Source organism: Myodes glareolus, chromosome 21 (assembly GCF_982192425.1).
Source record: "Myodes glareolus chromosome 21, mMyoGla1.1, whole genome shotgun sequence".
Taxonomy (NCBI): Eukaryota; Metazoa; Chordata; class Mammalia; order Rodentia; family Cricetidae; genus Myodes; species Myodes glareolus.
The window spans coordinates 35972968-35997321 of NC_142046.1; the positions used below are offsets into that span (position 1 = coordinate 35972968).

Consider the following 24354-nt stretch of genomic DNA (forward strand, 5'->3'; position numbering starts at 1 on the left):
AGGACCTGGCCTTGCTACTGAGCAATGCAATGCAAAAGAATGGCTTTCCTGAGGGCTTAAGTTCCAGTAACCTATGTGGTAGAAAACTAGAGTGATATATGATACCTTGCTGAGTAAATAAAAGAAGTAGCAAAAAAAATGTCCTGTAACATTTTATTAAATTTTGGTACGCTGGGGATTGAAACAGGGCCTTGCACAAGGTAAGCCTATATTCTACCACTGAGCCACACCCCAACCCTGTGTGACAGCTGGGGTGGAGGTCAGTAGTAAAATGTTTGTTTGCCTATCGTGTGTGAGGCCACGGATTCAATCCCCACTGATTGGGGAAATGCTATAGATGTGTTTTTGTATGTCTTGGCAAATGAACAGATAAGGATGCAGTTCTAGACACCAACATAGTGGCCCAGGAGGAAGGAACACTATTATTCTCTCTCTCTCTCTTTTTTTTTTTTAAAAAAAAAGACAAATTGTGTATACATTTGCAGTCTTTGGTTTCCTGCCACATGCAGGGAAAGAACCTGGCGCAAGGTAGGAAAAAATTAAGTTGCTTAGTTACTCCTCGCGGTTCTCCATTTTCATGACTTCTGGAATGGTTTATAATAGGGCTGCAGTGTACATTTGAATGAGACGTTCTTTTTTTTTTTTTTTTTAGCGTTTCTCCTTTAATCAGGAAATAGTCCAACATCCACTGGTCGTCTCTCATGTTCAGAGTGAGGCAGTAATGACGCAGTGTTTCTAATTAGACAGGGAAGATGCTTCAACTTCAGTAATATTTGTTTTTCTTTTTTGATGTGATTGTGTGTGTGTGTGTGTGAGTGTGTGTGTGTGTATGTGAGTGGGGAATGTGTGAGTGTGTGTGTGTGTGTGTGTGTGTGTGAGTAGGGGGTGTGAGTTTGTGTGAGTGGTATGAGTGAAAATGGGTGAGTGTATGTGAGTGGGTAAGTGTGGGTGAGTGTGAGTGTGTGTGTGTGTGTGTGTGTGTGTGTGTGTGTGTTTTAAGACAGGCTCTCAGGCCGTACACAATGCTTGTTTTAAACTTGTGATAATCCTCCTGTGTCCACTTTCTGAATGCATCCCACTCTGTTTTTTCCAAGGCAGACATATTTAGTTTGGTCTTATGTATAGAGGTGCTTGCCTGCATGAATATATGTGTACTACCTGTTAGGTTAGTGCCCATGCTATGGTAGCCAGGAAAGGGCATTGGATCCTTTGGAACTGGCATTACAGACAGTTGTGAGCTGCTTTGTGGATACTGGGAACCAAAGTAAGGTTCCCTGCGAGAGCATCAAGCTCTCTTAAACCCTGAACTCTCTCTCCAACTCCTCTATTCTTCTTTTTAACACTCACTTTTTTCTCACTTGGAAGAGTCTGAATGTGCAGCTGGATAGTTTTCTCTAGTCTCTATCCCTTCACCCAATACTTACGTAGAGAAAACTACAATTATTCTTGCTTTACAGATTCGTGTACAGTAGCCAAATCTGGTATGATGGTTCTATTTTGATATCTCTCATATTGTATAAGAAATTGTTTTCTGAAATATAATTCATAGTGTTTATGCATGTTCCATCACAAGGGTATGTGTTACCTATTTCTGCTACTTCAGGTCAGCCAATCCCATGATGCATTATGTATTATGACAAAAAGAATATTCCCTCTTGAAAATTTTTAAATCTATAGATATATTTATGATATTTGAGGAAGACTAAGAAAAATCAGGAACAATGAAAAAGAGAAATAGTATAATTGTTTACTATGTATAATGAATTCTTTACTTACTTGACAGTAGGGCTTGGAAGTCAGATTTCTCAAATATGGCCTCCTGTCAGCCCAGTGGAGGCAAGTCGTGGATACTTTGCAGGAATTCCGCAGGCTACAGTGTAAGGCAAGAACCAACTAAACACCTCGGCTCAGAGTTGATGTTCCCCGTTCTTGAGTCTTTAGGTTTGTTTGGGGGCATTACCTTTAAACACTTTGTTTGTTGGTTTTGTTTTTGTTTTGCTGTATCTGGATGATAAGTTATCTTTTATGTCTTTTACTTTGAAAATTTTTACTATACCCCGGCATTAGTAATTCACCAGCCTATGGAATGTAATATAAGAGGTTCTGAATCTGTCTGAAACAGAAGCATCCACCAGTTTGCTAAAGTTTGTGTTTCTTGTGTTTCGGTCCTGTGCACATGGGAAGGAGTAAGACGAGTGAATGTGTGACATGAGCTTTTGGTGACCGGCTTGTGACATTCCATACCATGAGTGCTCTTCTTATGTCCTCAAAATCCCGTCCATGTCGATGAGAACCTTTTGTTTTAGTCCTGCAGGCTTTGTTAGACTGCTTCATTCTGCCTCTCTCTTCAGCGTTGCTCCTGCATCCACGGGCATGACAGAAAATTCTGTCCTCAGCCCCAGTGCAGACTCTATGCGCCTGTCCCTGAGTAAGAGAATATTCCCCAGTTTTTAGGTGGCCGTTCTGATGCTTTTTGTTTTTCCCCCTCTGGCAGTCATGCTTTATAAGCATCTGGAGATGATTTCCAGCATGCATTATTTTTTTTTCTTCAAGATCTTTTATAGTCTTTCAGAGAATATTAACCGTAGCTGCTGTCTCGTTTGTCCTGCTGTCTGATCAGACAGAACTAGGGGTAGGAACACTGCAGCATTCTTAGGAGAAAGCGGAGTAACACACTGAGGAATAAGGAAGTGAGTGGGGTACAAAGGCCTGCTTGTTTAGAGACTCGGCTCCAAAGGCTACACGGGAATGAGCAGCTCAACTTGCCACTCTTCCAACATGGTTAACATGAGTAATAGCCTCAAAAAATGTCAGAGGAACAACAGCCTTACTTTAAAGAGCACCACATCGGGGAGAGAGTCCAAAATCAAAGCAAATCCATAGCCTCACTCGTAATGCATCACACATGGTTGGAAAAGTACTTGCTAACACACGAGGAGAAAAGGCTCAGTGAAAAATCGATGGATAGGAATGAATTAGTATAAGCCTAACATACTGACTTGTTAAAGCAAGATGAAGACAGCTGTACGGTCTCCTTCCTCCTTCCAGCATAGCAGTGGTTGTGATTGGTCAGCCACCAAGTAAGATGCAGCAATGTACAGTGGCCCGGTTTTAACTGTTTGTTGTTAACGATTCTTTGGCCAGACCCTGTGTTTGTAATCCTCATGTTTTCCAAACTAACACCAGGACCGGACCCAGAGATTCTTTTGCATTTTCTCCGGCTGCAAAGACTTCTTGCGTTGTGGTGAAGAAGAGGTTAAGGAATAGCGGGTCGCAAATGTCCACATGTGTGTCTGAAAGTCAGTTTCTAAGTTTTGAGTAGCATTCCTTTTTTGTTTTAGTTTTGACTTTGAAAGTGTGGAAAGTACTGTGGAGAATACGGTGGACAAATCAAAGCCCTGGAGCAGGTCCATCGAGGACCTGCACAGAGGGAACAACCTGCCCTCCCCTGTGGGCAACAGTGTGTCCCGCTCTGGAAGACATTCTGCACTTCGGTAAGTGCCTTAACGAGAGAGATGCTTTGGCGCCGCAGGCTCCTCCCTGCCTCTTCTCGTCCTGGGTGGACATCATTGTGTCTTTCCGCATGAACCTTTCTTCTCCGGTGAATTTAACTAACATTTCATAGGTGTTCATGGTGTGTTTCCTTGGCTAGTTAGTACTCTAGAGCTTAACATAACACTTCTTAGAAACTCCACGTTGTGATTCAGCAAAGAAGGTGAGATGCTTGGACCAAGTAACAGTGAAATAGCCTCTAGCAGGTAAGTTCGTAACCTGGATGCATGTTGGTGCAGTGACCTCAATCAATACCATTTGCAGGGTAGAGGCTGCACTTTACCATATAAACATCGAAGGGGCCCTGTAACTCCATATCTATCTGTGCTGCCTGGTTCCTCCACGGGCAGCTCAGGTGTGTGCCTGTGCAGGGCGTGTCCCCACTCGTAGGTCACAGGGTTAGAGAGATACATTTTTATAATCAAGTGCCAGTAGGCATGTTCCTTTGGGTAGGTGTGCTTCTTGTCAGCTTGACATTTTCTACTAATGACTCCATCTTACAGTTCCTGCTGATGTGCCAGGATGCTCCGGGAGGATCTGCGCTAACCACCTGCATCCCTGATGGGTGGAATCTCAGGCCGTTCATTCAGGCTGACCTGTAATCGCTCACTGAATGGAGGACTAGCTGTGATCATTTTCAAAGCGCTGTACTTAGAGCTGACTGATAAGGAAGTTACCCTTCCGCTAATAAAGATAGAAGTCTTGTCTAAATCAAGTTGTTGAAGTTTTTGCAGATTCATGACCCGAGTACAGGCTCCTGTGGTTAAAATTTTCATTCCCGAGTGCTCCTTACTTTCGGTAGCTTACTAAAACCTTCTCAGTCTTTCTGACATGACCTGCGGGGCAGTGTCATCTAAGTGTATCAGATGACCATGGGTTTTAGACCACAGAGTGCGCGTGTCAGGTTGGGACCCGTGCGTATGTGGCTTCCAGGCCATGCACATTTGGTTACCTGTTTATTACCTTTTATTCCTTCAACTTGGGTTTTAGTCCTCGAATGTTTAAGAGAATCTCCTCTGCAGTCAATAGCACCAGTTCTGCTGAAGGATTTGGTGTTTGACTATGATGTTGCCAATAAACCATTCAGCTTTTCCTTGTTAGCAAACAAAAAAAAAAATGTTGGCGGACTATGGATGAATTGATTCAGAAATAATAAGGAACAGTGTTGCAGTTCACTTCATGGTGTTTGCAGTGGGCCAGTGGCTACATAACCTGCTAGTGTGTGTCAGCTTCACAGGTGGACAGAGGAATACATGTACTTACTTAGAGGCTAAAGCTAACTGTTCACAAAGAGTTCTGTAAGCATTGATACTTAGAAATGCTTTCTACTATTTGACTATAATTACATATAAGAGTTTTAATTTATACAGTACAGTTTAAGTTTGGTTTTAATCTTTGTTTTTGTAAAAGGTATATACTGGTCAGCTGTCACTTTAACACAGATTCATTTTTTTGAGTAATTCATTGCTTGCGCTGGACCTTAGTAGGCAGGGTCCAAGGACATCAAAACTACACTGAATTGCTTCATAGGTGGCTCAAGGTAGATCTTTTTAGTTGGAAAGCTGCACTAAAAGTATCATGGTAGGCATGATGGGAGTGTTATTTGGAGAGACATGGGAGCCCTTTGACCTCTCTGGCAGGAATGCTCAACGCTGACTAGGAAACTACTGTCATGTTTTTCCATTTTGTGTGTCAACAGTTTGAAAGCCCGAGGAAGGGGACATTTGAATGTCACTGGAGAATCAACATGGTGGTGACTTGCATGCCACTTACTGATTTGAATCTTATTATTTATTCATTCATAATTATTGGTTCTAAACAATTTATATCAATAGTAGTTTAGCTTCTGTGATTCAGCAGCAGCCGGGGCACAACTGTCGGGTTCTTGTTACTTTCCATATACCCAAGGATTGTTTACATTTTCTTCTCTCTTCCTCTCCCCTTTCTTCCTCTGCTGTCAACAGACCTTCAGCTCCTGGTTTTTATTTTCTCATGCTGCCACCTCACTTCTGATCGTCTTCTCTGCTCTGTCCTTTCTTGTCCCGCCGTCTTCTCGTTCCAGTTTTACCCATTTCTTACATCACCACCAGATTGGCCTCCCTGGCCAGGTGTCTTCAGCTCCATTGCCACCCAAACTGCTTCTCCTTCTGCTGCCCTGAGCAGCTTCAGTTTACACACTGATGATGAGGCTTCCAACGGGAACATCTTGTAAGTCACTGGAGAGAGCACCCAAGAGATCTGGTAGCACGTGGTGGCCTGGTCTCGTGACATTCTCCATGTTAGGATATGGTGGCCTCTGTGTCCTCCGCTGCCTTGTATACTCTGATGTGTTGCCATATTATAGCTCCTCATCTTAAGAACCAGATTCTCTACAGTAGGGTGCATTATTATTAATATTAAAACTCTTCTGAAAGTATTATTGGTTTTCCGGTTGTTTTGCTTAGTGAATAAGTATCTTTATCGCAAACACAGACTTGTTTCCTCTGCCTCAGCTACAGATAATACCATAGATACGTACACTTACAAGTTCCCTTGCCAAAAAGTATAGGTGAAACTTGGAGAAAATGAGATTTCAGGAAATTCTAACACATTTTATAAATACAGCTTGATGAAATGCTGTGTTATTAAATACAAGGTCTTTGAGCAAAGCCCCGACGCTAGCACAGTTCCTTTCTTGAACCTGATATTTTTAAACTACTTCATATTGGTTGGCAAGCACGCATGGCACAGCACACACCCTGAATTAGACCTTTGGCTGGATTCTGAACCATCACACATCTGAAGCTTGGCCACGGGAGAAGTGTTGAAGTCAGTGCAGCAGAAACCTGGCTGTGCGTTCTCCAGAACGTGTGGTCTGTCTCCAGTGGAGAGGGATTCCACCAGGGTGCCTGCAGATCCAGCTTCATTAACTGGTAGAGTCCTGCACATCTGTGCACCTCATGGCTTGAGGACCATGTGGTGTTTAAGAAACATGGAAAAAAGTAATTTTAAAACAGTCAAAATTAATGCTATTAAGACTTGAATAAGACACAGTAGTGACAAAATATTGAGGTTTTGTTTGTTTGTTTTTTTCAAGACAGTGTTTCTCTGTAGCTGTGGAGCCTGTCCTAGAACTAGCTCTTGTAGACCAGGCTGGCCTCGAACTCACAAATATCCACCTGCCTCTGTCTCGCAAGTGCTGGGATTAAAGGCGTGTGCCACCACCACCCGGCTAATATTGAGTTTTTTAAGGAAATGAATGAAGAACTACCTTAGACCTGGAAGAAGGGCCAGGCTTAAACTGGGTTTGGTGGTGATGGGTAGTGTTGGTTCTCAGGTTAAGAAAAGGCTACTGTGCCAGGCGATGGTGGCGCACGTCTTTAATCCCAGTACTCGGGAGGAAGAGGAAGGTGGATTCCTGTGAGTTCTAGGCCAGCCTGGTCTACAAGAGCTAGTTCCAGGACAGGCTCCAAAGCTACAGAGAAACCCCGTCTCGAAAAACAAAAACAAAAACAAACAGACAAAAAAGCTGCTGCGCACAGAGGGTAGGTGAAAAGGTATGAGATGAACAGAACCTTGTGTTGAGAATCAGGCATGTTTGAGAAAGAAGTAGAAGTCTGTCCTTTCAGGGACAAGCCATGTCGTGTGACAGAGGTAGTTTTGGCGTAGAGAGAGGTCAGAGTTCAAAGGTGGAAATGCTATGGACATCATCCCAACTGACTTCTCACTTGGGTGAAGGTATAGTGATCCACATTGCTTTTAGGATATAAACCACTAACCAGCATTCCTTCTGAAATGAATATTCTGCCTCAGTGAGAGCTCGTTGTCACCCCTCCGGCTGCCGTTTCCGTGGAACAGCGTTTCACAGACAGTTATGAGCTGACAGGTTATACCTGCTACCTGTGGACTCAGAAGTGAGCTGAGTTTACGCCTAGCTCATGGTTTACACTTCTGACCCAGTCATCCCATTCCTCACATTGTTCAAGAAGAAGTGTAAAACACAGACATAGATAGCATCATCATGGCTTTTACTACAGAGAAAAGCGCTTCCTAAATGAGCTCTGTGTGCTGGCCCTGCGCTGAGACTACCCTGTGATCTATAGGGACTGTCGGCAGTAGGGCTCAGCATCTCTGCCTGTGATCGGTGAAGGAGGAAGGGCTGGCACTGAGGGTCTGACCCTAAACTTCGCACTGTGCTGGACCCTCCGCTGACACTGGGTGTTCCATGCTACTCGGAAACGAGTGCATGGGAGTGGCAGCTCAGCGCCTTTCCACTTCTAAGACAGGGCTATTTGAGAATGAAGTTTTTCCCCTTCTTAAAAAATTTTAGCAAGTAATATTTTAATTAGAATTAGAATTTGTTGTGGGGGAAGTTACCACATTTTTAGCTTCAACTAGTAGAGTCTCAGTTTCTCTCTGTATCCCTCTGTCTGTCTCTCTCCCTCTGACACACACACACACACACACACACACACGAGGTTGAACCCAGCTGCTTGTCTCCATCTTACTGAGGAGACAATGTCACCTGAAATGCTCATCTTCCCCTTGTCCCCTCCTCCCCTTTGTCCCCCACCCAAATTATAGGACATCATTCTGATTGCATGGTTTTCTTTATTGTCATCTGAATTTTATTCTGTTTCTGTTTCTTCTCCTTGTTACCCACCATTTGTTTAAGTTTTCCATCTGAAAGGCTACTTAGTGAGGCACTTGACTCACTGTTGGCCTCGAGGATCACTTAAAAGGGGAACATTACCAAGAAAAATGCTCTCAGAATATGTACCTCCAACCTTGGATTTTATCTGCCCCCGAATGAGGTGGCAGATGGTGACTAAAAAATCTTGTCACCTGCTTTAGAAAGGGAAAAACCGCCATAAACGCATTGAGAAAGTGCCCACCTTGTCACTGCAGTGCTTATGACTTATGGTCCTTTCAGGGGACAGTAGTTGAGAGGACGGGCAGACGTACTCTCGGACACACGTCATACTTTGAAGGCCAGGCTGTGCTCGTCAGTGGTGATTTATTGGAAGCTTGTGAGAATGGGTAGTTCAGGATGAGTGGACAACTGTGACTTCCACGCCACAAGAGTGAGACGGTTTCCCTGGACACCGTTCACTAGGCCATGTGCCGCTGACCCACAACCAATGCCTTCAAAGGACACACGGTGGGAAGTCAGACATTCCAGGTTAACCGAGACTTGTCATTCTTATCCTGAGATGACAGTCCTTGCTGTCCCATTGGAAAGCAGTTCTAGCTGTTGTCTGGGTCTCCAGTGGAAATACAGAATACACTGAACATTCCAATCCTTATTAAGAGCAAATGACATTTCCGCTTCTCCCTTCTTCCCTCCGTCATTGCCTCCGTCTCCGTTTCGCTCTTCCTACCTCCCTTTTCTATACTTTGAACTGTCTACATGGAACTATTTCAGCTTTGTTTCTTTTGGCTTTGGAGCCAGCTAGCAATGTACTTGGCTCATTTTTAAGCATCATATATTTTATGTTTAATTTTAAAAAAATGCCCAAGTGACGTCATGTCTGAAGGGGTAAGAGTGGAAACCTTAAACCCCAAATTTTGGTTAAAGTGCTATTGGCCCAGACCTTGGAATGGTTGTTGGTCTAGTCCTGTCAGATGATGTGACATCCTGGTGGGGGACTGCGTTCCTGTTTGGTCGAACCTTTAGTGTCCAAGGCAGTTCCAATTCCTGCACTTCAGATAGGTGCTAGTTTGATGCCTCAGGCCGAAAGTGCCTTTACAATAGAAATATATATCCCGCCCGCCTCTGGTCAATAGGAGCTGAACCGGAGTTGTTGACAATGAAGTTGCTTAGAATGTTTTTGAAAAAATCTTTCTTTCTCTAGACCTTAGGACTTCCTGGTTCAAGAGTCAGCTAGTGTTCTAGTTTGTATTTAGTCCTTAGACAGTGGAAGCACAGAAGAAAGGCAGAGTTTGCACATCATACAAACGAATTTTTTAATTTCATTTTGTTCGCATTGGTGTTTTGCCTGCCTTTGTGCCTGTGTGAGGGTGTCAGGTCTTGGACTTAAAGACAGTTGTTTGAGCTGATGTGTGGGTGCTGGGATTTGAACCTAGGTCCTCTAGAAAAGCAATCAGTGCTCTTAACTGCTGAGCCATCTCTTCAACCCCATACAAACTCACTTTTACATATGCGTGCTAGAGACCAAACCCAGGGCCCTGGGCATGTTGAACAATGCCCTGGAGTAAATCCATATTTATACAAATACGTGTGTGCATTGTGACAATCGATGGGTTATGACTTACCTGAAGACACCACTGGGTGAGCAGTGGCTGGACTCCTGATGTTCACTAAGTGTCTGGGGCTTTGCAAATACACCTGTCTGAACTAATGCAGTGTCATCAAGCTTTGGCTTGGGAGTGGAGGCTGTCTTGTGTACTCAGGATCGCCATAGACACGCTGCTTGTCACTTATTCTCAAGTGTATTACCTACCGTTCTTTTCTAAATGTGTGTAGTCCTGCCACAAGAATCAACTGTGCAGGTTGAGGTGCTCGCCGTGTGCCCTTTAAGAGATTTTTTCATGGGTGAGGTAGGTGGTACAGGTGATGAGTATCACTGTGATCCTAAGCAAGACATGTTCTGCATCGGTCTTGTAAAGCACATTTGCAGACGCTACTTATTGTTAGCATTGTTGTAGAACTTCTCACACATGTGTAGCTACAGATGCAGGGTGAGGTGTGCATGCAGAGATGCAAGTGTCAGGAATAGAGTTGAAAAGTCCGTGTGTGTGTGTGTGTGTGTGTGTGTGTGTGTGTGTGTGTGTAGGCAGAGAACAACTTGTGATATCCTTCCCTTTTATCTTTACTTGAGTTCTGGGGAATTGAGCTCAAGTTGTCAGACTTGTGTATCAGGCATTTCTTCCCCATGAGCTTTAAACCGAGCCTGCCCAGTTTGCCGTGTGTGTGTTTTGTTGAGACAGGATTTCACATAGCCCTGGATGACAGGCTAATTCCTAATCCTTCAGCGTCTACTTTCTTTCTGCCGTGATTATGACTCCAAGCCCCGCATCTACCTTCTGTTTAATTCTGACTTAAGGCAGTTTTGTAGTAATCTGTTTCTATATTTATGAGTTCGCCTGTGACTTCTTATTGGCAGCCCTCTGAAAACAGTATCTCCTCTTTATCGCTAGGGTAGCATCCACAGTTGCCGTTCAGTCCTCAAAAGTGATGTGTGGGAAACATGATGCTTCTTTGCACTGTAGAATTATCTCTAACCTCTCTTGTGTTTCCCCGCAAATGGTAGGAACTCCAAAGAAAGCAGCCAGGCTGTTCTTCTGGACTACTCTTGTTTTATATATGGGCATCTTGAGACTGTAAGGGTGGCAGTTAGATGCTAACCTTGTGGTTCAGGTACCTTGTCCAGGGTACTTTCCTGTTTGTCCCTTTGCTGTTCCAGTAATTTCTCTCCAGTTTGTACATCTCAGGACTACATCCTACTTCTGTCTTCCACAGACAGACAGGCAGACAGGCAGACAGGCAGACAGACAGACAGACAGACAGACAGTGATCTCTAAATGCCTGTTGACATTGCCCATGAAGATGCTCCCACCAGAGAAAGGCAAAAATGGACAGAATGAAGCTTTTCAGTAAAAATTTGAAGCAATCTGGGAAACCTCTGTGCAGAAATGACAATGGAATCTCTAAGCAGGAAGTTTGTGCCATTTCTTTTTCCTGCCAGACACCAGTGTCTCCCTCTCTTCATCCACCACAGCTTTTCAAAGAATGAAACCTGCAGCCTGGTAGTCCCCAGAGGGGGCAAAATAGACCAGGAAATCCTTCCCTTTCTCCCCCTCCCCTCTTCCCTTTGTTGTCTCCTTTAAACTCAGTTTGTGTGCTGGTGAGAAGGGAGGCCTCAGTGTAAGAACTTGTCACAGAAGCCGATTTCAAATGCCATCAAGGGGCATATGCGCCACTAACTGGTTAGAGTCTGGGATTTAACAAGATGTATTATATATTATATGTAATTACATATTACATATACCATATAAAGCTCATTTGCCTGCTTATCCACGGGAGACCATGGCTAATCTGGTGCCTCATCTTGTTGGGGCCTTTTATCAATAACTACCATGAACTGGAGGGACACTCTTCAAGTGAGTTCTGCTTAGATCTCTGAAACGAAGTTCCATGGTACCCTTCAGGAGCAAAGTACCCTAGCAGTCAGTTTCTCTGTAGGTGTTGCTCTAGCATAATTCAAGTTAGAGATAGTGATTTACCACAGCAGCCCTCAGGCCTCCTACCCAGATGTCCACTCAAGCTCTATGCCCAGTCTGTGTGAGGCAGATTCTAATGGATAAAGATCAGCGCTGCTTGTGAGAGAAGGTAGCATGGCTTGTAACCAGAGGTAGGTTGGCCTGTCTGTCCTTCCAAAGACAGTATTGAATTGCATTTACTTGTACTGCCATGATTACAATATAGCACAGTTATTACTTGGCTGCTATGGCTGGTTTCTCATACGCTAGCCTCTGCTTCTACCCCGCAGTCCCATCCCTTTCCTTTTTTAACGAGGTAGGGTCTTGATATGAAACCAAAGCTGTCTTTGGCATCACCGTTCTCTTGCCTCTGCCGGTCTCCTGAGTGCTGAGACTATGTGTGCGCCACTGTGCCTTGGAAAATTGGTGTCGGATCATCATTACATTTTTATCCCTAAGTGGATCAATTCTTAGCACTCATCAATTACATTTACTCTTTTTCTGGGCAAACTATTATTCACTCTGCACCTTATTGACAACTAGGTCAGTATTTCAATGCCAAGAATTAAAGTGTGTCAAGCTGAGGTTTTCTAATGATACATTGTCGTAGGCGTTGTATGGTTTACTTTCTGCTGAGTCTATTGGCCTCATCCGGGTGAACCAGGGCCAGCTGAGCATCTCTATGCAAAGGCCAGGTGACCTGCAGAGGGTGCTTAGGACAGGAGGAACATGGTGATCTCAGTCTCTAGTTAACAAGATTTATTTTTCATTAGAGCGCATGTATGTCTGTGTATGTTCAGGTTGGGTGTAGGTGCCCGAGGAGGCCAGAAGGGCATCAGATTCTCTGTGCTGGAGTTACAGGTGGTTGTGAGCCTCCACATAAGGATGCCAAGACTGAACTTAGGTGTTCTGCAAGAACAGGGAGTTCCTTAATCGCTAGTCATCTTTCCAACTCTTTAAGGTAGATTTAAATAGAGATCGTCGGAAAGAGTTTGGAAATGTGTTTCTTTTTTCCTCCTGTTGGAGGAGGGATGCATGTTCATCACAGGTGAAATCTAAAGAGATAGAGAGAGCAATCACATGCCCAGGCTTGGGCCTACTGGCTTGCTACTTTATATTTATCTTCTGACCCTAAACTCTTGAGAAATAAAATCTTTTATCTTTTTTTTTCTGTTGGTGCTTACCAGAAGTTAGCATAAGCAGTAGCCTCTTAAAAAAAAAGGTGGCATGCCTCCACTCAGAAATTTGACCAAATTTATAATCCCAGCATGAGAAGCTGAAGCAAGAAGATAAGATTATCATTAGTTTGAGGGCAGCCTGGGTTACATAGTAAGTTTCAGACTAGTCTGGGCTATAGAATAAGACCCTTCCTCAATAAAAACAGAGCAAAACAAAAGCAACTGAAAAGAAGAAACGGAAGAAATTTGGTTTGGCTTCCTGTAGTGACCAATGACTAGTCCTACTAGATTTTTTACCCTGTCCTCAGGGCCTTATAGAAGTAAATTGACCAAAAGAGTTTTATTCACAATTTTATTGGGGTTTGAGGGTCATCTTGGGGCATCTGTTAGAACCAACTCCATAGAGAACTGTTTATCAAATAACATTAGCTAGGTCATACATTGGAATTGATTTAAAACTTAGCAAAAATGACAGTAATTTCTTGAGATAGTAGTTAAAGCAAATAAACTTAGAAATCTAATCATAAAGTTTTCAAGATCCATAAGATGCGCACACAGAAAACTGTACATATTAATCCATGACATTATCTAAAATCTTGCCTTACAGATTTGGAAAATACTTGTATTTTTCAGAAATGAAAGAAGTATGATGGTTTATAGGTTACATTTATTGAACTGAAGAAAATTCTATTAGCATGAGAATTCCACAATAGAAAGTACAATTTCACATAAAGTTAAAAGCAACAACAAACCAACTTCATTTCCTAAAATGTAGTATATGAGACAAAGATTTCAACAGAAAAACCCTTGTTTCCTGAGGGGAACCAATGATCTGGTTTCTTCAAGAGATGCCCAGATGCATTTGCCGTGGGCCAACTGTACCTTAATCCTGCATCCAGTACTGTTGAGGGCAGCAGGTGAGACCTAAAAGTGGCTGAAGGGACATCGTCAGCCTGTCCTAACTGCCCTGAAGAACAGTGGGGGCAGATGTCACCTGATGACCCTGCTGTTGAGAAGCATCTGGTAGAGAAGAGCAGTGTCCCTGAATCTGAGAAGAGCCCCGGGTCTGGTCTCCTGTCTGTTACTTGCCATGTGATGTAACTTCCATGAGTCTCAGTTCTCTTCCCCGCATGAAGAAAGTTTTAGCGTTAATGATACAATTTGCTCTGAGTCATCATTACTATGATGAGTTATCATTGGCTATTCTGTTGGGTTTTACAGTTTTGTAATGTTATGATTTTAAACACACAAATTCTACTGTTCTCTCTCATTCCTACTTCAGCTTTGCATAAATATTAGACAAAGAAATGTTTAAGCCAGGTACTATCCATTTTGAAAAAATAGATTTGTTGCTCTAGAGCATAGAGAATCATTAATAAACACAAATATTTAACATACTGAAATCTTACGTATATATAATCTTACTATACTTTTGAGTTTTTTGGTTTTGGTTTTTTGGATTTTTTTTTTTTTGTACTGGAAATTGATCACAGGGCCTGGGTCATGCTAAGCAAGTGCCCTATCACTGAACTATATTCCCATATCTCTTTAAACATCAGTGAGATACATATGCTATACCATAATAAGTATATTTTAAAAGTTAATTCATCAAAATATATTCTGGGTTCATCCTTGCTGCTACACATACAGTTCTCTGTGTTAATCCTTGCTGTACAGCAGTGAAGAATTTCAGGTAGACTGAGACGATCGTGTGTGCTTAGGTCAGCCTGGCTGTGTGACAGTTCTCCGGACTGTCCTGGTGTCTGTTAGACCCCCAGGAAGTGTCTAGACCCCAGGAAGCAGTCATATACTAGCTGGAGTTATGGCAAAGTTACGTGGTTGTAAATTGCACTGGACACACTGAAATCGGGCTTGCAGATTCTAAGTAGAAACAGGGCATTCTCAAGAAGCTGATAAGGGCAGTAACTTATCTCCATGGTGAAAGCAGGTGCTGTTGCAGCTGGATAGAGGTTGGGGTCCTAGGCTGCTAAGTATATCATTCACTGACCTGGGGTTAATGCGCAGCTTAACGATGTAGGGCCCTGGGTTGCTAGGTTAATCCCTATTCTTGCTTGCCTCACATGTATAGAACTTTTCTTCAAACTTAAAAACAAAATCTTAATTAGCTTACAAAGTAGCAGGCTTCCTTATGGCTTTGTCATCCATCCTTAGTTTGGGTTGGCCTCGACCCTCGATTGTATTTTTCCTTTCCTAGTATTTCTTCTACCTTCATACGCCTTCCAACCTCCACATAGTTACAAATGTGAAGTGTGTTTTATATAGGCTTGAGGTACAGAAGTTGCCTGTCCTGAGTTCCTGCCGAGGCAAAACTTCAACATTATGTGTTTTTTATGCCTGGTATTACACCATCTGCCCTGTACTATTTGTAAACTAATATAAAACTCCAATAATGGAGCACTGAGAAAATTAATCATAACACAGAAGCAGTCGAACGCTGATATTTAGCATATTTCCCCCTGAGTTTGAGTTTCGTCAAACTTAGGGTGAGTCATGTTTTGGGGACATTTGTAAAGAAGTAAGGCTTCAGGATCTAGTATGTCAAGGTGAAGCCACAGTTACTAATGTGTGACTGTGGCTAGGTTTTAACTCTTAAAGCAGAGACTTGAGGGCAGCGGTGGGAAGAAATGGTTAAAATTTGGTCACGTGATTGGAGGTCCCGGTCTGAGCTAAAGTCCAGTCCCTCCCCTGCTGTTCTATTCACCAGTACGGTCTGCATTGGAGTGCTTCGGCACACCTCGCCTGGCCTCCTGACCATGACCTGGGATCCTACAACTTCTCACGCCCCCTCTCTTTTATTATGTGTTGTAAGTAGGGTTTAGTTTCCTTGAGTGTGGATACAGCTTGAAGGGTTGGTGATAGGCTCACAGAACCACTGGGCCTTGCCCTCCGCAGTGGCTGGTGTTGGTGGTGCTAATGTGCAGCTCTTCCTCGGTGTCTGTGAAAGCAGAGAGCAATGTGCGCCTGTGTAACGCAGTATGCTTTGTGCTCACTGGAGCTTGTCATTTCATGAAAGTGCTCCTTTTTTTCCCTCCCCGTTTTTAGATATAATACTTTGCCAAGCAGAAGAACCCTGAAGAATTCAAGATTAGTGAGTAAGAAAGATGACGTTCATGTCTGTATCATGTGTTTACGGGCCATCATGAATTATCAGGTATGTGTTGAATTGTCAAGTATGTGTCTGTGTCAATGCCTTAAAAGAGTCTGGTGATATCGGGTTCAGATTTCTTCCTCTCTCTGGTGCATGTATGTGTGTGTTGGTCTTTGTATAATTCTTTGAAGTGAAGAGCATGATTGAATGAGATTCTATTCAGAAAATTCTGATTCATTCTAATGCTCAATATTTAGGTCCTTGGCTTCATATTTTAGTATTTACAATTTATCATGTAGTGATACATTATCCTACATCGGTGAAAGCTTGTTAGCCTCATGAGAAGCAAGCCTCTACGTGTCAATAATAATGGACAGCTTTGGCCGGGCGGTGGTGGCACACACCTTTAATCCCAGCACTTGGGAGGCAGAGGCAGGTGGATCTTTGTGAGTTCGAGGCCAGCCTGGTCTACAAGAGCTAGTTCCAGGACAGGCTCTAAAATTACAGCGAAACCCTGTCTCGGGAAAAAAAAAATAATGGACAGCTTTGGAACATCAGTAGTGAGGGACGTGAGGCACTAGCTTCTGTGGGGATTGATCAAGAAGTTATAGTTATTATGTGTTAGCACCTGTGGTTCCTAATCTTACAAGGAGCATGTGGAACAATGTTGAACGTGCACATTCCTGCTTTGGCTGGTTATGCTGCGGGTTGACCTCAGCAACCCTGAGGTCAAATACTCTGGCAAGTAGGGTAGCATTATGCATATGGTTAATCCTGCAGCACCATGGAAAGTGGGTGCCTGAAGGATCTAGGGTAAACAAACAGGGCCATAAACCTGGTAGGGTAAGAATTCAAAGAAGTGGGTTTGGTATAAAACTCACATTCCCAAGTTGGAGATTTAGACGCATGCGGGTCAATGTTAGCATTCAAACCCCAGATTGGAATGTGAGTGGGATGTATGGAGGCGAGCATGCTTTGGTCTATCTACCAACTGAAGCTTTTTAGTGCTTCATCAGAGGCCGTCTTGCAGGTTCAGAGAATGTTGCAGTCCGTGAAAATGCGTCAAGAGCTTGCCTTCCAGAGAGGGCTAAACGTGGCAGGACTGCATTGCAAGAGTGTATAGCATTGGGCTGGAGAGATGGCTCAGCGGTTAAGAGCATTGCCTGCTCTTCCAAAGGTCCTGAGTTCAATTCCTGGCAACCACATGGTGGCTCACAACCATCTGTAATGAGGTCTGGTGCCCTCTTCTGGCCTACAGGCACACATGCAGACAGAATATTATATAATAAACAAATAAATAAGTATTTTTTTTAAAAAGTGTATGACATTTCAGATCATGGTGATAAATAGAACCAAAGCCAGCTATCTACACACCACACTCAGGTGTTTCGTGCCTGCAAATCCATGCAGCCACACATCGCTGTGAGGTTGGTAGTGTCCCCTCCCCTTTTTACTCAGTTTGAGAAAACTGAGAACTTAAGCGATATCCTCCACAGTACATGGCTAATAAGTTGTACCAAGTTCAAATACAGGTAGGCTTTGAACTCAGGGAATTATTATTGATTAAATACCAAAGAAAAAAGTAAGCAGGAATAGGGATAGACGTGCCAAAAATGTATATGCAGTTTTGGATTGACTACTAGGAAAGTGTCACTGGGGAGACAACAATTATGAAAAATAAGTAAACTCGGTGAATAAAGAAAGGGCTGTCGGAGAACGAAGGATCTAAGCAGGAGGAAGAGCAAATACCAGCACCCTGGAGCAGGAAAGGAAGTCTGGTTGGCTGGTGCAGAGGTGTAAGAAAAGAGAAAATGAAAGCAGGAATAACAGGGATTATGTAGAATCTTCTGGGCCAGTGAAAACATGGCCATGTTGCTGTCGGGCATTCTGAGAGCATAACATGACATTTGCTTTAAAGGGATCCTGATGACTTCTGTGTTTAGCACTGGCCTGTGGGTGCAGGAACAAGAGGAGGTAAACTATACAGAGGTTACTGGCAGTAATTGGGTGAGTGGTAGTGGTGTGGCTCAGAATTATAGGAGGAGAGATAAAAACAGTGACCGTGGGGCTGGAGAGATGGCTCAGCAGTTAAGAGCCCTGACTGCTCTTCCAGAGGTCCTGAGTTCAATTTCCAGCAACCACATGGTGGCTCACAACCATCTGTAATGAGATCTGGCGCCCTCCTCTGTCATGCGGGAATATATGGAGGTAGAATGTTGTATACATAATAAATAAATAAATCTTTAAAAAAACAAAACAAAACAGTGGCCGTGTTCAAGAACCCTTTAGTTGGATGGTAAGGGCCATAACATCTGGTGTGTATTTTTAAAAAGGTGAGTAAACGAGGTGCTACCAAGAGGTCATCCTGGGGCTTGTATGATGACATTGCCATCTGCTGGACTGCAGGACGGGCAGGTTAGAGAGAGATCATTAGGAACTCCATTTGGTAGACTTTAATTGAGATATCTGTAGTGACTCAAGTGGCACTTGGATAAGCCAGTCTGAATACTGAAGTGTAGGTGTGGGCAGGGCATAGGTATTTGAACATAAATAACGTACAGTGGTATTGGAAACCATGATACTGGGCTAGTAGGTAGAGAGGAGGTCCTTAATATGAGCCCTAAGACACTCCATTTAACTTTTGGAGAGCGAAAAGCCAAGAAGAAAGTCCGGGAGGTAGCCAAGAAGGCAGAAGCCAGAGAAAGTGCTGCAAGCTGTGTCTAATGCTACTGATAAGTCCTGCAAGATGAATGAGCCCCGGACAGCGCATTCTTTAGCTAAGTGCATAGCCACGGTGCTCTTGGCGGGAGCAGTTTCAGGGTGGGAGGTGGAAGGCCTAATAGGAGTGGCTTTCAGAATACAGTAAGATAAAAACTGTGGAGAATCGGTGGTTCTCGATCTTCCCAATGTACGCCCATCGCTACTATATAACTGTCATTTTGCTACTGTTATGAATCAATATGTTACCTGGTAGGTGGCCCCCGAAGGGGCTGAAACCCACAGGTGGAAAACCACTGCTAGACTTTGATTCTTTGAAGGGACTTGGCTGTAACAGCTAGAGAGAAATGGGAAGGTGTAGCTGAACACAGGCTGTGGGGTCAAGCGAGGGTTCTGTTATAAATATTTGAATGGTAATGAATTAGTAGAGAAAGACAAGCATGCAGATCTCTCAGAGCATTTTATGGTTTTTGTCTTTTTTGAGCTAGGATCTCAGGTAGTTCAGGCTGGCTTTGAACTCCTGATCCTCTTGCCCACCACCGACAGTGCTAGGGTTACAGCGTGTGCCTCCATGCTGGCTCATAAAATGTTCTTGAGTAGGTGAGAGGGAGTGAGGTCAGGGATTCCAATGGAGGGGCTGGCCTCAGACTGGAGCATAGACCTGTTTATCTCTCAGAGGCGGTGGATTAGCTTTTGCTTTTTGGAGATATGCCCTGCGTGTGGTCCATGCTAACCTTTTGCATGTCATTTCCAGCCTCAGTCTCAAAAGTCTTTTTTCTTCTTATTTTTCTCTTGTCCATGGATTGCAAATATTTTCTCAGCATGAGAGGATGATCAAGCTGTGTGTGCGGTTAGAAGACCCAGTAGTTGCTCAGCTTAGCAGTGTCTGAATTCTTATGTGGACTGTCTTGTTTGTATGAGTGACGGGGGAAGTGTGCATCAGAATGACCATTGCCAAGGGGTGGGGTAGGGGGTGTGTTAGGAAGATGGACTTCAACCCAGGTGCATGGTGGAGTCATCCTGAATGCTTGAAAAATTCACATTTCAGGGCTTTGACTTTGAAATGCAGAGTAAACAGATCTAGGTGGCTCTTGGGAATTCAACCAGGACTTGATTTTGATTTGGGCTTCAGGGTGATTTAATGAGTATATGATTTTCCAATCGCTAGAGCCTTTCACTGGTTTAAAAAAGAAAAACACATTGTTCATTCTTAAATAATGGAAGGATGCCCGTGAACTAAGTACCCTTTAAAATGGATGGCATCACTTGAGAGTTTGGGGGGGAGAAGTCTGTTCTCACACTGATGTGCTAAGAGCTCAGCTGCCTTCCTAGAGGAGAAGTGTTATAGGAAGCAGAAATGGCAGTGTTGGGTACTGGATCTAGGGGCTGGCTCATGGGAGGCAGACTCTTCCACTGAGCTATACCACCAGCCCAAGTGTCTGTTTTTTAATCAACATTGAAACTTAGCTTGTAATGCTTTCCTTTTCCCCTCTCCATTTCAGTATGGTTTCAACATGGTCATGTCTCATCCCCATGCTGTCAATGAGATTGCACTAAGTTTGAACAACAAGAATCCCAGGTAAGCATCTTTTGTAATGTTCAAGTCTAAATCTTACCAGGAAAGCAGAAGGATAGTCAACATTTACCCATTTTCGGATTGGCTCCCCTAAGCAAGACTGGCTGCAAACCCCTTGCCTATGTAGAATGATCCTTTGACCTGGTTAAACTGTAGGGAGCAGAGTTCAGCACTGTGACAGCGCTTGCTCTTTTCCCTACTTTACCTTGCATTCCCTGGGTAGCCTGGTTCTTAGAATCTCAACTGAAAACATTGATGGGCAGGATTAGGTTGCCAGTTCATCCAGACATGGAGTCCAGAGAGTATTGCTAAGGGTTGGGCTACACCAGCTAACAGGAAACCTAAGCAGCCCACTGTACCCTTATGTCTCTTGTTACCTTCACACATGTAGCTTAGTTAAAAACCGAAAAAGAAACACAGACACAAATAAGGGTGTGTGCATTGTTTCTTTTGTTACGTGTGCTGTCAAGGCCAGTGCCACGTGTTGTAGACACTTTACTCACTGTTTGCTTTCTGGTTGTTATGAAGTATTTTGTCTTACAGTGATTTCTGCATTTCAGTTGTGAACACTCTCTCTTCAGATGCCCTTTTAAGGATTGAAGAATTATCTAGAAACTGTTACTTGCTCTTAAAAAAAAAACAAAAAACAAACTCTGATTCTAAATTGTCTCTTTTAATTTCAAAGGGAATACAAATTATAAAGTCCCATATGCATATTGGATATTTTAGTTTTGTGATTGCTTTTATAGTTTACTAAAATACAAAATAGTCTTGCTTCCTTGTTTCTCACAAGGACATTGTCATTCATTTTTCTTAAGACAATCAACATTGTGGAGTCTCAAGGCAGTCTTTGTCAAGAGACTCGCGGTAGTTTTTATTCTGGAACAAAGATGAAATGCGAAAGTAGTCTTATGATGAGAAACAATGCTGTTTCTTCTCATTTTATTTGCAGACTTTGAATTCATCTCTCACTTCTTCCAAATGATTGCAAATGCAACTTTATTTTCTTGAGTCAGAGAAAATGCTTTTTTTTCCTATTAATGCAGCTATAATTGGCACTTTCCTGGTCTCTGACATAAGAAGAAATAGTAGAAACTTGTGTGGGATTTTCGATGGCTCCAGTTCCAAAAGTGAAAGGAGAATGTTAATTCCAGCTGATTTTGAATTTCATCATGTTATGCTATTGACCGTTAAAGCTGACCGCCCCCACCCAGTCCACGCTCACTGCAGAGTGCATACTTAGGAAGGTCTCAGAATGCGCTTGGTGCCCCGTAGTTTCTGCAGGTTTAATGAGTGTGTGGGCCCGTGCTCAGTTCCCTGGGTGTTCATCCTGGCAGGAGCAGCTGACTCATTATGTCTCCTTCAGTGATTTATGTTTTTCTCTCCTCTTGTTTTGACAGAACAAAGGCTCTTGTCTTGGAGCTGTTGGCAGCCGTTTGTCTCGTCAGAGGCGGGCATGAAATAATTTTATCAGCTTTTGATAACTTCAAGGAGGTAGGACGCATAGTTTTGATAAGAGTACACAAATGTCTCCCATCTTTGAATAGAGTCATTTACCTTTTCACTGATTCTAGGACCATGGAAGCATAGATTGCTAGTTTTCTTAAGGCATGCCTGAGTTTTAGTTGAAGTGTCTTATGTAGCTGAATGAAGATTTCTTTGAGTATCACATTTCCATCACATGTTACCACTGTGTGCCGTATTCATTTTCCTTTGGAGCATGGGGAACATCATTTTGCAAGCAGGCTTTGATACACATCATTGACTTAAGGTTTATAGTCTAAGTTCCAATAAATTTTATGAATTCTTTTATCATAATTATTTCTCCCACGTCTTGTTTATTTTCATTGTTTTGCTGGATGCTAAGTATGTAAAACTTACCAAACCTGTCAAATAGAAACACCTGTTGTAAGATTTTATAATTCTAACTGAGAGATGCTTTTATACACACACATGCATGCATGCTCAAACACTCTCCCGACAGACCTACTCCTCCACCCTCCACACCCCCCAACACACACACACACACACACACACACACACACACACACACACACACACACACAAGTTAAAAGTGGTTGTGGAGGTACATATTCCTGCAATTCCGAGCATTGAGCAGAACAGAAAAGATGTAAAATGATGATTTGGCTACATAGTGAGTTCCAGGTCAGCCTGGGCTGCAGGAGATTCTGTTTCCACCCCACCCGCCCAAAAAGAAAAATCCTCAACAACAACAACAACAACAAAAGATAGATATATTTGGTTGAAACAGAGACTGAGCACTGGAGATAAGGTTCAGTGTATCCATGGTAGGTGGTATGGCATTTGTCTTTTGTGTACAAAAGCCTTGGTTCAGGTTCTTGCACTAGTGGGAGGGAAGACTGATCTTAAAAACAGAGGCCATTAAACGTAGGTGCAAGTGAGTCTGCTATGAAAATACCAAGACATCTCTACTGAGGAAGTAGCTAGTTTTCCTTTGGCGTAATAGGCAGTGCTATGGCCAAGCAGACTGAATAACTGCTTCTATAGACTGCCTCCTGTGTATGCCACACCTCAGGCCACTTTGGAGAAAATTCCAAACAGCCCTGGGAGAATGTTGAAGGCACTCAGAGCCCTAGGGTGGTAGGGTTCTTAGCCAAGGTATTCCTTAGCCTGGCAATACTATTTAATTCCAAATATTTCTGCGTTAAGACTCAGGCTAACCAGGCATAGTGGTACATGCCTTTATTCCCAGCACTCAGGAGACAGAAACAGGTGGATCTCTGTGAGTTCCAGGGCAGTCTAGTCTGTACAGTGAGTTCCAGGACAGCCAGGGTAGTGTAGAGAGATCAGGTCCCAATCAATGAATCAATAAATGTTCACACCAAGCTGGTTTAAATATGATTCTCTGGGGGAAATTCCAGAGGAGCTCTGTCACCTTTGCTGGATGTCTCTAGAAAAGGTTGTGAACATGTTTCTTGAGCACCAACCATACACCAGTGCATTATCAACTCCAGTGCAAACCATCTTCAGTGGTTTCATTTCATAGAAGAATTTCAGGTAGCTGGTGCGGCCACAGCAACGTGGGCCATGCTAGGTTCAACACTCATTCTGATTCCGAACTTGTAAGATGCCTGTGACTCTTCTAAGGGGAATAAAGGAAATACTGAATTTGACAGGACTTCAGAGCTATCCTCTGACTGCCTTGAGACGGGAGATGGTGCTGTTAAGGCCAATCAGGGGGACCATCAAATAATAACATTAAAAATAAATATGTACAGCCTCAGTGGTAGTGACATCATACCTGCGTTCTAAGAGGAGAATGAAAAATAGGGAATCTTTATGTTCACATCTGGCTTCTAAAACAAATGAACTTCAGGGGTAAGAATGTATAAATGTTTGTCTATGATCTATATATGATGTATAAAATATATACATTTCACATCTACAAATAAGTGCATTTGGGAGATGAATTTAAAATACAAGCTAAATAGCATATATAGCTGATATAATCCCAAAATCCTTACCATGAGGCCACACTTGAAAATATCACATGCTATATTTCATTGTCATATGCCAAATCTTGTCTACACTGGAAACATTTACTGCACAATTATTCATGACCATAGTTATAATATAAGTTTAATGTCCATTTGATTATACTGTAAGCAAAATTGTATATTAAAATTGTATCAATTTTAATTAAAGCTCTCCATTTAGGAGATACTCTTGTTTTCTCATACTTATTTGTAGAAGACACACAGATACATGCAGAATCGAGTCAGATCTTCCTTTGTCAAAGATTTCTCTGTAAAAATTATGCATGTTTTAGCTACTTAGCACATGCTTTGTTGAAGAAAAAGGAATTCCTGTACCCAGTCGCTGGTAGTCAACTATGAAGGTGAAATTATGACCTGTATCAAAAGCAGCAGTTTCTGGAATCCCCTGTTTGTCTGGTGGATTAGATTCTGTTTCTCTTGGCTTCCACCTTTGCATCTGAGAGGCCGTGCCATGTGGCTGAACACCCCACACATTTGTGT

The 24354-nt window shown here is 42.9% G+C and overlaps 1 protein-coding gene across 5 annotated transcripts in view; it reads left to right on the plus strand.

Annotated features, from left to right (window-relative positions):
• The window catches only part of Fmnl2 (formin like 2), a 266650-nt gene that overhangs the window by 191883 nt on the left and 50413 nt on the right, over positions 1-24354 (plus strand). For 4 of the 5 annotated variants that reach the window (XM_087899963.1, XM_087899964.1, XM_087899962.1 and 1 more), the window contains exons 6-9: positions 3342-3494; positions 15996-16104; positions 20262-20338; positions 21736-21829. In XM_087899963.1, coding sequence (XP_087756089.1) covers positions 3342-3494; positions 15996-16104; positions 20262-20338; positions 21736-21829 — 433 coding nt within the window. The remainder of the gene's footprint in view (positions 1-3341; positions 3495-15995; positions 16105-20261; positions 20339-21735; positions 21830-24354) is intronic. The other variant, XM_087899965.1, reaches the window with a different exon arrangement.